Below are 11,401 nucleotides of genomic sequence, written 5' to 3' on the forward strand. Positions count from 1 at the left end.
CTGACTGGGGGTATCTTCAAGTCAGGGAATTACATGTGTGGTGTAAATCTCTCTTCAGGGGAAGAGACTGGAGGATTCCTTTCAAAATATAAGGCATAGTGGACATCATCACTGAAATTACCTCAATTTTTCTACCCATTTGGATCCAGGTTGTTTTTTTATAATATAGTGTGTGCAAAGTCCATAAACTGTATTCTAGATTTCTCTTGGAGATAATTGCTTCATCTATAGATGCTTGTTTGGTGCCTCTATTTGGAGGTTGTAGATTCAATTTCATCATCTTTGAATATCTTATCATCTACTGCAACTGGGTGAGAACAGAGTTCGTGTTCTTTTTGGTATGTGCCACACACACAGTAACCAAAAAAGGAGCCAGAAAGCTGCAAAGAGTAGTAGCTCTTGGTGCACCTGGATAGGTAGGAAGGTCTAGATATACAGAAAGCACAGGTTGTTGTGCAGAGTCTCCTACCCTCAAGTCAGGGGAGGCACAGAATTGCAACAGTCAGAGATATTTTTTTGGGAGGGGGGAGGAAGAGGATGGAAACCTTGAGCAATAGCACCTGCCCAGGGTTATGTCTTCTCCAGCCACCAGAGGGCACTGCCAGCCACACACTTGCTTAGTTTGCTCAGACTCAGCTGATCTCTTTGTCCAGCAGTATTTCCTGTGCATGAAAACACAAATTCTCTCTAGCTTACTTCTTTCTCAGCAGGAGCTCATTCTAATGTTGAAGGAGGGGCTTTCACAGCTTCCGGGATTGGATATATTTACATAGTGACGATCCTGTCAGAAGATAGGGACAGATAAGAAGTGACAGCCTCTCACTAGGTTGTGTGACTCCAGGAGAAATTCCTTGTGTCTCCACCATGACGGGGGCTCCAGTTCTCCTCACTTTCCTGGCTCACTACACAGGTGGCTGTTTACATGGGATTCTGGGGGTGTGAACAGGAGAAATGTCCTGTCCCCTAAAAATGGGCTTCCTCTTGTCCTCACTGATTCTCTGTTTCACTCTATCCTTGCAGTATCTTGGGCTGAGGTTGTTGTGTACACCCAGCCGCAATCACTGTCGGGATCTTTAGGGCAGAAGATCACCATCTCCTGTACCCTCAGCAGTGGCAGCATTGATAGCAATTCTGTATCCTGGTATCTTCAGCATTCAGAAAACACACCCCGCCTGCTCATCTACAGATATGACCTAAGACCCTCTAGTGCTCCTGATCGGTTCTCTGGCTCTAAGGACAGCTCCTCCAACTCTGCCACCCTAACTATCTCTGGGTTGCAGGCTGAGGATGAAGCTGACTACTACTGTCTGTCTGGCTATGACAACTATTTCACACAGAGCCTCACACTTATGGGGAACTGAGACAGAAACTTTTTAGAGCATCACCACCATGGGTTACCTTCAACCTTGGAAAGCTGATCTTTTCTGTCTTGATTTGGAAATTCCTGTGAAATAGGCCCTTTATTTTCTAAAATACAACATACTCCCTATCTATCTATCTATCTATCTATCTATCTATCTATCTATCTATCTATCTGCCTGCTTACCTACCTACCTTTCTTTCTTTGTATCTGTCTATCATCTATCTGTCTGTCTACCATCTCTCTCTCTCTCTCTCTCTCTCTCTCTCTCTCTCTCTCTCTCTCTCTCTCCGTGTGTGTGTGTGTGTTTGAGGCCTTGATTTATGCTTGTGTTCATTTTTTAATTTGTTATCCTCATGAATATTAACCTTCATCAGGCGATGAAAGGAGACAGAGTCAGAGACTCCCATGGGAGCACCGGACAGAAATCTCATGGTCCAAATCAGGAGCAGGAGACGGAGCACGAGCAAGGAACTCAGGACCGCGAGGGGTGCACCCACACACTGAGACAATGGGGATGTTCTCTCGGGAACTCACCAAGGCCAGCTGGCCTGGGTCTGAAAAAGCATGGGATAAACTGGACTCGCTGAACATAGTGGACAATGAGGACTACTGTTCTCTTTTTTAAGCTATTTTTGCTTTCCTATGTTGTACTCTGATGTTTTTTTTTTGAACTTGAAACTTTAGTTGTAAAGTAAGGAAATTCCCCGTGACACATGTATATATGCATATATACAATGTGAACTTGGATTATTATCATTTGCTCTGTTACATTGCAGCAACATTTGTCGAGTGCTTACAATTCTTCCTTTTTGATTAAGATTTCACTGATACATCAAAGGAATCACTTTTCAGATGTACGTGTGGATGTTCTTTTTAGGATATGAACTCATACATTTTGAGTGTGTGTGTGTGTGTGTGTGTGTTTATTGAAGTCATTGTTATGGTTTTGACATCATGGTAATACTGGATTAATAGACTAAGTTTGGAATGATAATTTCTTGTCCATTTGGTGAAACACCTTGAGAATCTGTGACATCTATTGTGTTTTATGGCCATTTTTACACGTATGTCTTCAACTGTTATTTTTTTTTCAAATCCGTTGTTTGTGTTACATTAGGTTTCATTAATGGAATTTTTCATGTACTCTTGATGTCTTTGACTAAATTTATAGTAGCTATTTTGAATTCCTTGTTTGGTGTTTCAGTTATATTGAATTTCTCAGGAAACACTGTCACCATGTTACTGAGCTCCTGTAGAGACATACTGTAGGGGCTATTTTGATTGTGTCCTTATACTGGTATCAATGCATCTGGGTTTAAAATGATTGTACATCTAGATGATGATATATTATCTTGTCTCTGTTGGATAGGCTTTTTATTCCTTAGTTTCTGTTGCCCTCATAGGATATTTGGAGGGGCTGTGGTGTCTTATAGGCACTGCTCTGAGTCTCTGCCAGGTGAGGCCACTGGTTCCTAGATAAGAATTATTTGTGTATTGGGAGCTTGAAGGAAAGAATTTGATGGACTGGGTTAGTAAGGGGCTGAAGAGCACATAGGGAGGGAGGAAAGCTGGGTCTGCCAGCTGGATCTGTGGAGTACCCAGGAAATGGAGGAAGATGGTAAAGGCACCTCCCTCCCCAGAGGTAGCCTGATAAATTTGCTGGACATTAGACTATGTATTTGGAAATGGAGGAGAGGAAGGAAACAGAAGATTGCTTACTTGTTTCCCTGGCCAGCATAACCCATAGGGTTGTGGTGACTACACTGTCTCTAGTGTAGGTGGTTGACACAAAGGGGTGGGATTAGAAGTAGGCTGCAAGAGAAGACTGAATTATTTTAAAAATAATTGGGACAGGAAAAAGAACAGGAGGATAAGACTGAGGGATTAGAATTGGAGAATGGGAGGAGATGAATTTCACTCACCTGCTTCCCTGCTCAGCCTGGCAAGTATGTGTCCAGGTAGACAGCATCTCTGGTATTGATACATAAGACACAGTGATAGGATGTGGGGAGAATGGGGTTGTAGGAGAAGAATGAGTGATGGTTTTTGGAATTTCTACATCTACTTAATAAATATGTAGATACTAGAAGTGTGCAGGAAATTAAAAATGAGTGTCTGATCATGTATGGGACTGACTGCACTTTATTCTGGCACATATAGAACATTGGAAGTTCACAGGAATAAACTGAGAATCACTGTTGGAAGGGCTGCTGCAATGTTGTTATCTCCAAAGGTGGAGATTATAGTGCACTAAATTCATATGGCAATAATTGGAATATATTTCGTTAATAATCAATGATGTATGGAATAAAAATATTTATCCTCAAGTTAAATCTCATACCAATGAAGTGATCTGGTATTTGCCATTATTCTGTGGGTTAGATAATACTTTATTATTTCTGCATATTTTGTAACACTGTCAAAGATTTTTTTCCAGATAGGACAACGTTTACACCAGATCAAATGATTTCCATTTCAGATTTAGAGATCAGATTCTGGGTATGTGTATTCAGACAGTGATCTGCTGAGTAGTAGAAATCCATCTAGATTCTGAGATCTCTGGACTTTGGTAACTTTGGATCCTTTGGCAAACAGGGGGCGCTGTGGGACTCTGGTATGATGCCACTTCCACTCACTCAAAGAAGCTAGCATTAGCGCTCACCCTGTGCTCACTGAGAAGACTCAACAGTGTAGTACTTCTGTCCTGGCAGAGCTCAGGAGGAAAGGGGCTCAGTCTTAGGTAGCAATTCCTCCCAGGGCTCTCTGACTACTGAAAGCCTACCTATCTCTGCCTCAGTTTGTCATGTGAACTGAGCTCCAGAAGTCTGGCTCCCAGTGAGAAGTCTTGGCAGCAACTGTGGAAACATACCTGAAGGAAGAGCCACGTCTCTGCAGAGGTGGGAATGGAGACCTGGGGAAACCTAACTCTCTGTGGAGATCAATCTATCTCCACATATTTTCTCTTGACCTGCCTCTTTCTCACTGCAGGGCAGGGACAGGCCTAAGAGCTCTGCTGTCACCCCGGCCATATCTGTGTCTTAAGCACAGATCACTACTACACTTCACCTGGCTTGCTGTGAATTACCCACTAGGAGGAGTTAATGACAACTCATTTGCATGACTAGATGCTCTTCTGTGAGATCCCTGGCAATGAGATAATGAGACAGCCCAGACAAAAGACCCTGGTCTAAGAAGAAGCTGTGCTTGCCTATCATGGCTTGGACACCTCTTGTCTTTATTCTTCTATCTTACTGTACAGGTAGGGGCAGGCCCTGTTAGTACTTGGGAGAACTCCTTCACTCAATCCATTCTGTTTCAAATCCACAAGAATTTGCACGTCAGCTCCACTGTTCACTGTGGTGTCTTCTTTTGCAGGTTCTTTTTCTGAATCTATACTGACACAGCCACCCTCCATCTCTGCAACTCTTGGATCAACAGTCAGACTTACTTGCTCCCTGAAGAGCGGCATCAGCGTTGGCAGTAAACATATTTACTGGTACCAGCAGATGCAGGGGAGCCCTCCTCGGTTTTTCCTGCGCTACTACTCAGACTCAAACAAGTACCTCGGGTCTGGAGTCACGAACAGAGTCTCTGGATCCAAAGATACCTCCAAAAATGCTGCAGAGTTGCACATCTCTCAGCTAAAAGCAGAGGATGAGGCTGACTATTACTGTGCCATCTGGGAAAGTAATGCATCTCACAGTGATACAGGCAGATGGGGAAGTAGGCAAAAATCTTAGCCTGAGATAAAAAATCACTTCTGCTTTTTTGAACATTGTAATATATTTACACTATTAAATTAAAAGACAATGAAAAAGTTTATTCAGAAATTTTATTCCATTTTTTAGACAAATGCCTGAACTATTAGTCAAGCAATGTCATGATATACATAATTTTATTATTTGGGAATGGGCAGCAAGGAAATGAAGAAGCATTCACTGGTTACAATTGGTGGCAGTGTAGGGCAGGTATATCTGCATGAAAACTAAGAAAGTTTTGGAAGGAATTCTATACACAAAAGTCCAGACTCAAGCACAGCTTCTTTTTTTATTTTTATTTATTTATTTATTATTTTTTTATTGAGAAAAGGAAAAAAAAGTGTCCCCCTCCTCCTATTCCCCTACTCCCATCCTTCTCCCCGCCCCCCACTCCCCCCCCCCCTCCCTCTCCAGTCCAAAGAGCAGTCAGGGTTCCCTGCACTCTGGAAAGTCCAAGGTCCTCCCCCCTCCGTCCATGTCTAGGAAGGTGAACACCCAACCTGGCTAGGCTCCTTCAAAGCCAAAACATGAAGTAGGATCAAAACTCCATGCCATTGTCCTTGGCTTCTCATCAGCACTCATTGTTCGCCATGTTCAGAGAGTCCGGTTTTATCCCATGCTTTTTCAGTCATAGTCCAGCTGGCCTTGGTGAGCTCCCAATAGATCAGCCCCACTGTCTCAGTGGGTGGGTGCTCCCCTCGTGGTCCCGACTTCTTTGCTCATGTTCTCCCTCCTTCTGCTCCTCATTGGGACCTTGGGAGCTCAGTCCAGTGCTCCAGTGTGGGTCTCTGTCTCTATCTCCATCCATCACCAGATGAAAGTTCTATAGTGATATGCAAGATATTTGTCAGTATTGCTATAGGATAGGGTCGTTTCAGGTTCCCTATCCTCATCTGCCCAAGGAACTAACTGGGGACATCGCCTGGGGCTCCTGGGAGCCACTCTAGGTTCAAGTCTCTTGCCAGCCCTAAGGTGGCTCCCTTAACTAAGAATTGTGCTTCTGTGCTCCCCTATCCAGCCTTCCTTTATCCCAATCATCTTGTTTTCCCAAGTTCCCCCCATCCTCCCTTTCTCACTTTTCTCTACTCATCTCCCCTTGCTCCCAACCCACCCCACTCCCAAGATCCCAATTTTCTCCACGGCAATTTGGTCTACTTCCCATAGGCAAGAGGATAACTATATGTTTTTCCTTGGGTTCACCTTCTTATTTAGCTTCTTTGGTTCACGAATTATAGACTCCGTGACCCTTGTTTATGGCTAGAAACCAATTATGAGCGAGTACATCCCATGTTCATCTTTTTGGGTCTGGGTTACCTCACTCAGGATAGTGTTTTCTATTTCCATCCATTTGCATGCAAAATTCGAGAAGTCATTGTTTTTTACCACAGCGTAGTAATCTACTGTGTATATATTCCACACTTTCCTCATCCATTCTTCCATTGAAGGACATCTAGGTTGTTTCCAGGTTCTGGCTATTACAAATAATACTGCTATGAACATAGTTGAACAAATGCTTTTGTCATATGGTAGAGCATCTCTTGGGTATATTCCCAAGAGTGGTATGGCTGGGTCCAGGGGTAGGTTAATCCCGAATTGCCTGAGAAACCGAAACACTGATTTCCAACGTGGTTGCACAAGATTGCATTCCCCCCAGCAGTGGATGAGTGTACCCCTTCCTCCACAGCCTCTCCAGCAAAGGCTATCATTGGTGTTTTTGATTTTAGCCATTCTGACAGGTGTAAGATGATATCTCAAAGTTGTTTTGATTTGCATTTCCCTGATCGCTAAGGAGGTTGAGCATGACTTATGTGTCTTTTAGCCATTTGAACTTCTTCTGTTGAGAATTCTCTGTTCAGTTCAGTGCCCCATTTTTTAATTGGGTTTATTATCATTTTAAAGTCTAGTTTCTTGAGTTCTCTATACATTTTGGAGATCAGACCTTTGTCTGTTGCGGGGTTGGTAAAGATCTTCTCCCAATCAGTAGGTTGCCTTTTTGTCTTGGTGACAGTGTCCTTTGCTTTACAGAAGCTTCTCAGTTTTTGTAGGTCCCATTTATTCAATGTTGCCCTTAATGTCTGTGCTTCTGGGGTTATACCTAGGAAGCGATCTCCTGTGCCCATCTGTTGTAGGGTACTTCCCACTTTCTCTTCTATCAGGTTCAGTGTGTTCGGGCTGATATTGAGGTCTTTAATCCATTTGGACTTGAGTTTTGTGCACGGTGATAGATATGGGTCTATTTTCATTCTTCTACAGGTTGACATCCAGTTGTGCCAGCACCATTTGTTGAAGATGCTTTCTTTCTTCCATTGTATACTTTTAGCTCTTTTATCAAAAATGAGGTGTTCATAGGTTTGTGGGTTAAAATCCGGGTCTTCTATACGATTCCCTTGGTCGACTTCTCTGTTTTTATGCCAGTACCACACTGTTTTCATTACTGTAGCTCTGTAATAGAGTTTGAAGTCAGGGATGGTAATGCCTTCAGAAGTTCCTTTATTGTATAGAATTGTTTTGGCTATCCTGGGTTTTTTGTTTTTCCATATAAAGTTGATTATTGTCCTATCAAGATCTGTGAAGAATTTTGATGGGACCTTGATGGGGATTGCATTGAATCTATAAATCGCCTTTGGTAGAATTGCCATTTTTACTATGTTGATCCTCCCTATCCAAGAGCAGGGGAGGTCCTTTCATTTTCTGGTATCCTCTTCAATTTCTTTCTTCAATGCCTTAAAGTTCTTGTCAAATAGATCTTTTACTTCCTTGGTCAGAGTTACCCCAAGATATTTTATGCTGTTTGTGGCTATCGTGAAAGTTGAAGTTTCTCTGATTTCTCTCTCTGCTTCCATATCCTTTGTGTATAAGAGGGCGACTGATTTTTTTTGGAGTTGATCTTGTATCCTGCCACATAACTAAAGCTGTTTATCAGCTGCAAAAGTTCTTTGGTGGAGTTTTGGGGGTCGCTTATGTAGACTATCATATCATCTGCAAATAACGAAAGTTTAACTTCTTCCTTTCCAATTTGAATCCCCTTGATCCCATTATGTTGTCTTATTGCTATTGCTAGAACTTCAAGCACTATATTGAAGAGGTATGGTGAGAGTGGACAGCCTTGTAGTGTTCCTGAGTTCAGTAGGATGGCTTTGAGTTTCTCTCCGTTTAATTTGATGTTAGCTGTTGGCTTGCTGTATATTGCTTTTATTATATTTAGGTATGACCCTTGTATCCCTAATCTCTCCAATACTTTTATCATAAAGGGATGTTGGATTTTGTCAAATGCTTTTTCAGCATCTAATGAAATGATCATATGGTTTTTTTCTTTCAGTTTATTTATATGCTGGATTACATTGATAGATTTTCGTATGTTGAACCAGCCCTGCATCTCTGGGATGAAGCCTACTTGATCATAATGGATAATTTTCCTAATGTGTTCTTGGATACGGTTTGCCAGTATTTTGTTGAGGATTTTTGCGTTGATATTCATGCGTGAGATTGGCCTGTAATTCTCTTTCTTGGTTGAGTCTTTGTGCAGTTTTGGTGTCAGAGTGACTGTAGCTTTATAAAAGGAATTTGGCAATGACTCTTCTGTTTCCATATTGTGAAATACATTAAGGAATATAGGTATTAGCTCTTCTTGGAAGTTCTGGTAGAATTCCGCATTGAAACCACCTGGTCCCGGGCTTTTTTTGGTAGGGAGGTTTTTGATAACAGCTTCTAATTCTTCGCGACTGTCAGGTATGTTTAGATTGTTCACCTGGTCCTGGTTTAATTTTGGTAAATGGTATTTATCTAAAAAAGTGTCCATTTCTTTTACATTTTCCAGGCTTTTGTAGTAAGATCTAACGATTCTCTGAATTTCGTCTGTGTCTGTGGTTATGTCCCCCTTTTCATTTCTGATCCTATTTATTTGCATATTCTCTCTCTGCCGTTTGATTAGTTTGGATAGGGGTTTATCAATCTTGTTAATTTTCTCCAGGAACCAGCTTTTTGTTTCATTGATTCTTTGGATTGTTTTCTGTGTTTCTATTTTGTTGATTTCAGCCCTCAGTTTGATTATTTCCAGTCTTCTACTCCTCCTAGGTGAGTCTGCTTCTTTTTTTCTAGAGCTTTCAGGTGGGCTCTTAAGTCTCCATTGTGTGCTTTTTCTGTTTTCTTTAAGTGGGCACTTAGTGCTATGAACTTTCCTCTCAGGACTGCTTTCATAGCGTCCCATAAGTTTGAGTAGGTTGTTTCTTTATTTTCATTGAATTCGAGGAAGACTTTAATTTCTTTCTTTATTTCTTCCTTGATCCAGGTGTGGTTCAGTAGTGACTGTTCAGTTTCCATGAGTTCGTAGGCTTTCTGCGGGTAGAATTGTTGTTGAATTCTAACTTTAATCCATGGTGATCTGATAAGACACAGGAGGTTACGAATATTTTTTTGTAACTGTGGAAGTTTGCTTTGTTACCCAGTTTGTGGTCAATTTTTGAGAAGGTTCCATGAGCTGCAGAGAAGAACGTATATTCTTTCCTATTTGGGTGGAGTGTTCTATAGATGTCTGTTAAGTCCATTTGCTTCATTACCTCCATCAATTCTCTTATTTCTCTGTTAGGTTTCTGTGTGATTGACCTGCCCATTGGTGAGAGAGGAGTGTTGATGTCTCCTACTATTAGTGTGTGCAGTTTGATTCCAGCCTTGAGTTTTAGTAATGTTTCTTTTACGTATGTGGGTGCTTTTATATTAGGGGCATAGATATTCAGGATTGAGACTTCATCCTGATGAATTGTTCCTGTTATGAGTATAAAATGTTCCTCTCCATCACTTTTGATTGATTGGAGTTTGAAGTCAACTTTGTTAGAAATTAGTATGGCCATACTTGCTTGTTTCTTAGGTCCATTTGCTTGATAAACCTTTTCCCATCCCTTTACTCTGTCTTTGTGGTTAAGGTGTGTTTCTTGTAAACAGCAGAATGTAGCCTTAGTATAGGAGCAGAAAACTGTTCCTGAGCAAAGGACCTAGCAGAAAATGCAGGCTTGTGGGGGGGAGGGGGTCGTGTGTAAGAAAGCCAGCCCTGCAGAAGGAGCTAGCGGAGGGGGGCCTGTGCTCTCTTCCGGGACAGTCTGCCCCTGGAAAGCACACACTCACTTGTCCAGATGGAACTCCTCAGTACCTAAACAGGGCCACCTGGTAGCCCGATGATCCGGGGACAAAAGGAAAAAACGGGCAGGCTAGACGAGATCCAGAAGTGCACAGGGACCCCTGGAGCACAAGCTGAAGGTGCCCAGGCTCCCTTTCGTGGGTCCTTGAGGCCCGCTCTGGGTGGGTTGCCTTAGTGTAGGAGCAGAAAACTGTTTCTGAGAAAAGGACCCGTCCACATGGAACTCCTCAGTACCTAAACAGGGCCGCCTGGTAGCCCGATGATCCGGGGACAAAAGGAAAAAACATGGCAGGCGGGGCGAGATCCACTCTGGGTGGGTTGCCCGTCCAGATGGAACTCCTCCTCAAGCACAGCTTCTTGGTAGTCGCATGCAGACATGTGACTCCTTAAAGAGAAGGTTTCCTAACTCAGCATAAGCAGCAAAAACTGTGTGGCTTCCTTAAGAGATTGTTTCCTGGTTCATGCTGGGAGAACAAACTCTGTCTCTTTATGGAGGTCCTGTACTTAAATGGGGTTTATGAGCATTGTGTTACAAATTGCTTAATGAAGACATAGACCTGCTGTGTCCCTGGAGCTGGAGCAGTGTACATGTACAGAGGTTGTGAACATGCCTCTGCCATGTTGGACTGAATGAAGAAAGCAGGCAAGACCATGAAGTTGGTCCTAGTCTACCCTCTCAGCAATTAAAAAAAAAGTGCTCCTGTTCAGAAAAGGATTTCAGATACACGATAGGACAGATTCAGACATCAAAAGCCTCTAAACCAGACACAATGTGTTTAGAAAATGTATGTAAATGGGAAGTGGAAGAAAAAGATCTCATGTGTAAATTGGCAGCATCGTTATTATGGGAGAAGATAGAAGGGGAGGGGAGAAGAATAAAGGGGAAGCAGAAAAGATATATAGCTCAATAAAGACAATTAATAATATATGTACCCTTGGGATAGAAAGGATAAAATATAGACAGTTATAAAAAGAAATAAATGGTATCAAAATAAAGTATTTAAAGAGACAGTAAAAGTAATATAAAAGAATACAGGCAGTCATAGATTAAAGGAGCAAAGAAAAACAAACCACATAAAGATAGAACATACACAGAGAGTTTGGATTATGTATATTATTGTGCTTTCTTTCAATATTTTGAGTGCAGAG

At 42.0% G+C, this 11,401-nt stretch overlaps 2 gene segments (V, D, J or C); both read left to right on the forward strand.

The window, feature by feature from the left end:
* Positions 1-864: 864 nt before the first annotated feature.
* LOC121464810 lies at positions 865-1,361 on the forward strand. The segment is given in 2 exon segments: positions 865-910; positions 1,021-1,361. Coding segments are annotated over 2 exon segments (387 nt in total).
* A 1,899-nt stretch (positions 1,362-3,260) lies between these two features.
* LOC121464812 lies at positions 3,261-5,103 on the forward strand. The segment is given in 2 exon segments: positions 3,261-3,309; positions 4,739-5,103. Coding segments are annotated over 2 exon segments (414 nt in total).
* Positions 5,104-11,401: the final 6,298 nt, after the last annotated feature.

The sequence above is a fragment of the Microtus oregoni genome, unplaced genomic scaffold (genome assembly GCF_018167655.1).
Source record: "Microtus oregoni isolate MIOR12 unplaced genomic scaffold, Mior012 000029F_ref0000214, whole genome shotgun sequence".
NCBI lineage: Eukaryota > Metazoa > Chordata > Mammalia > Rodentia > Cricetidae > Microtus > Microtus oregoni.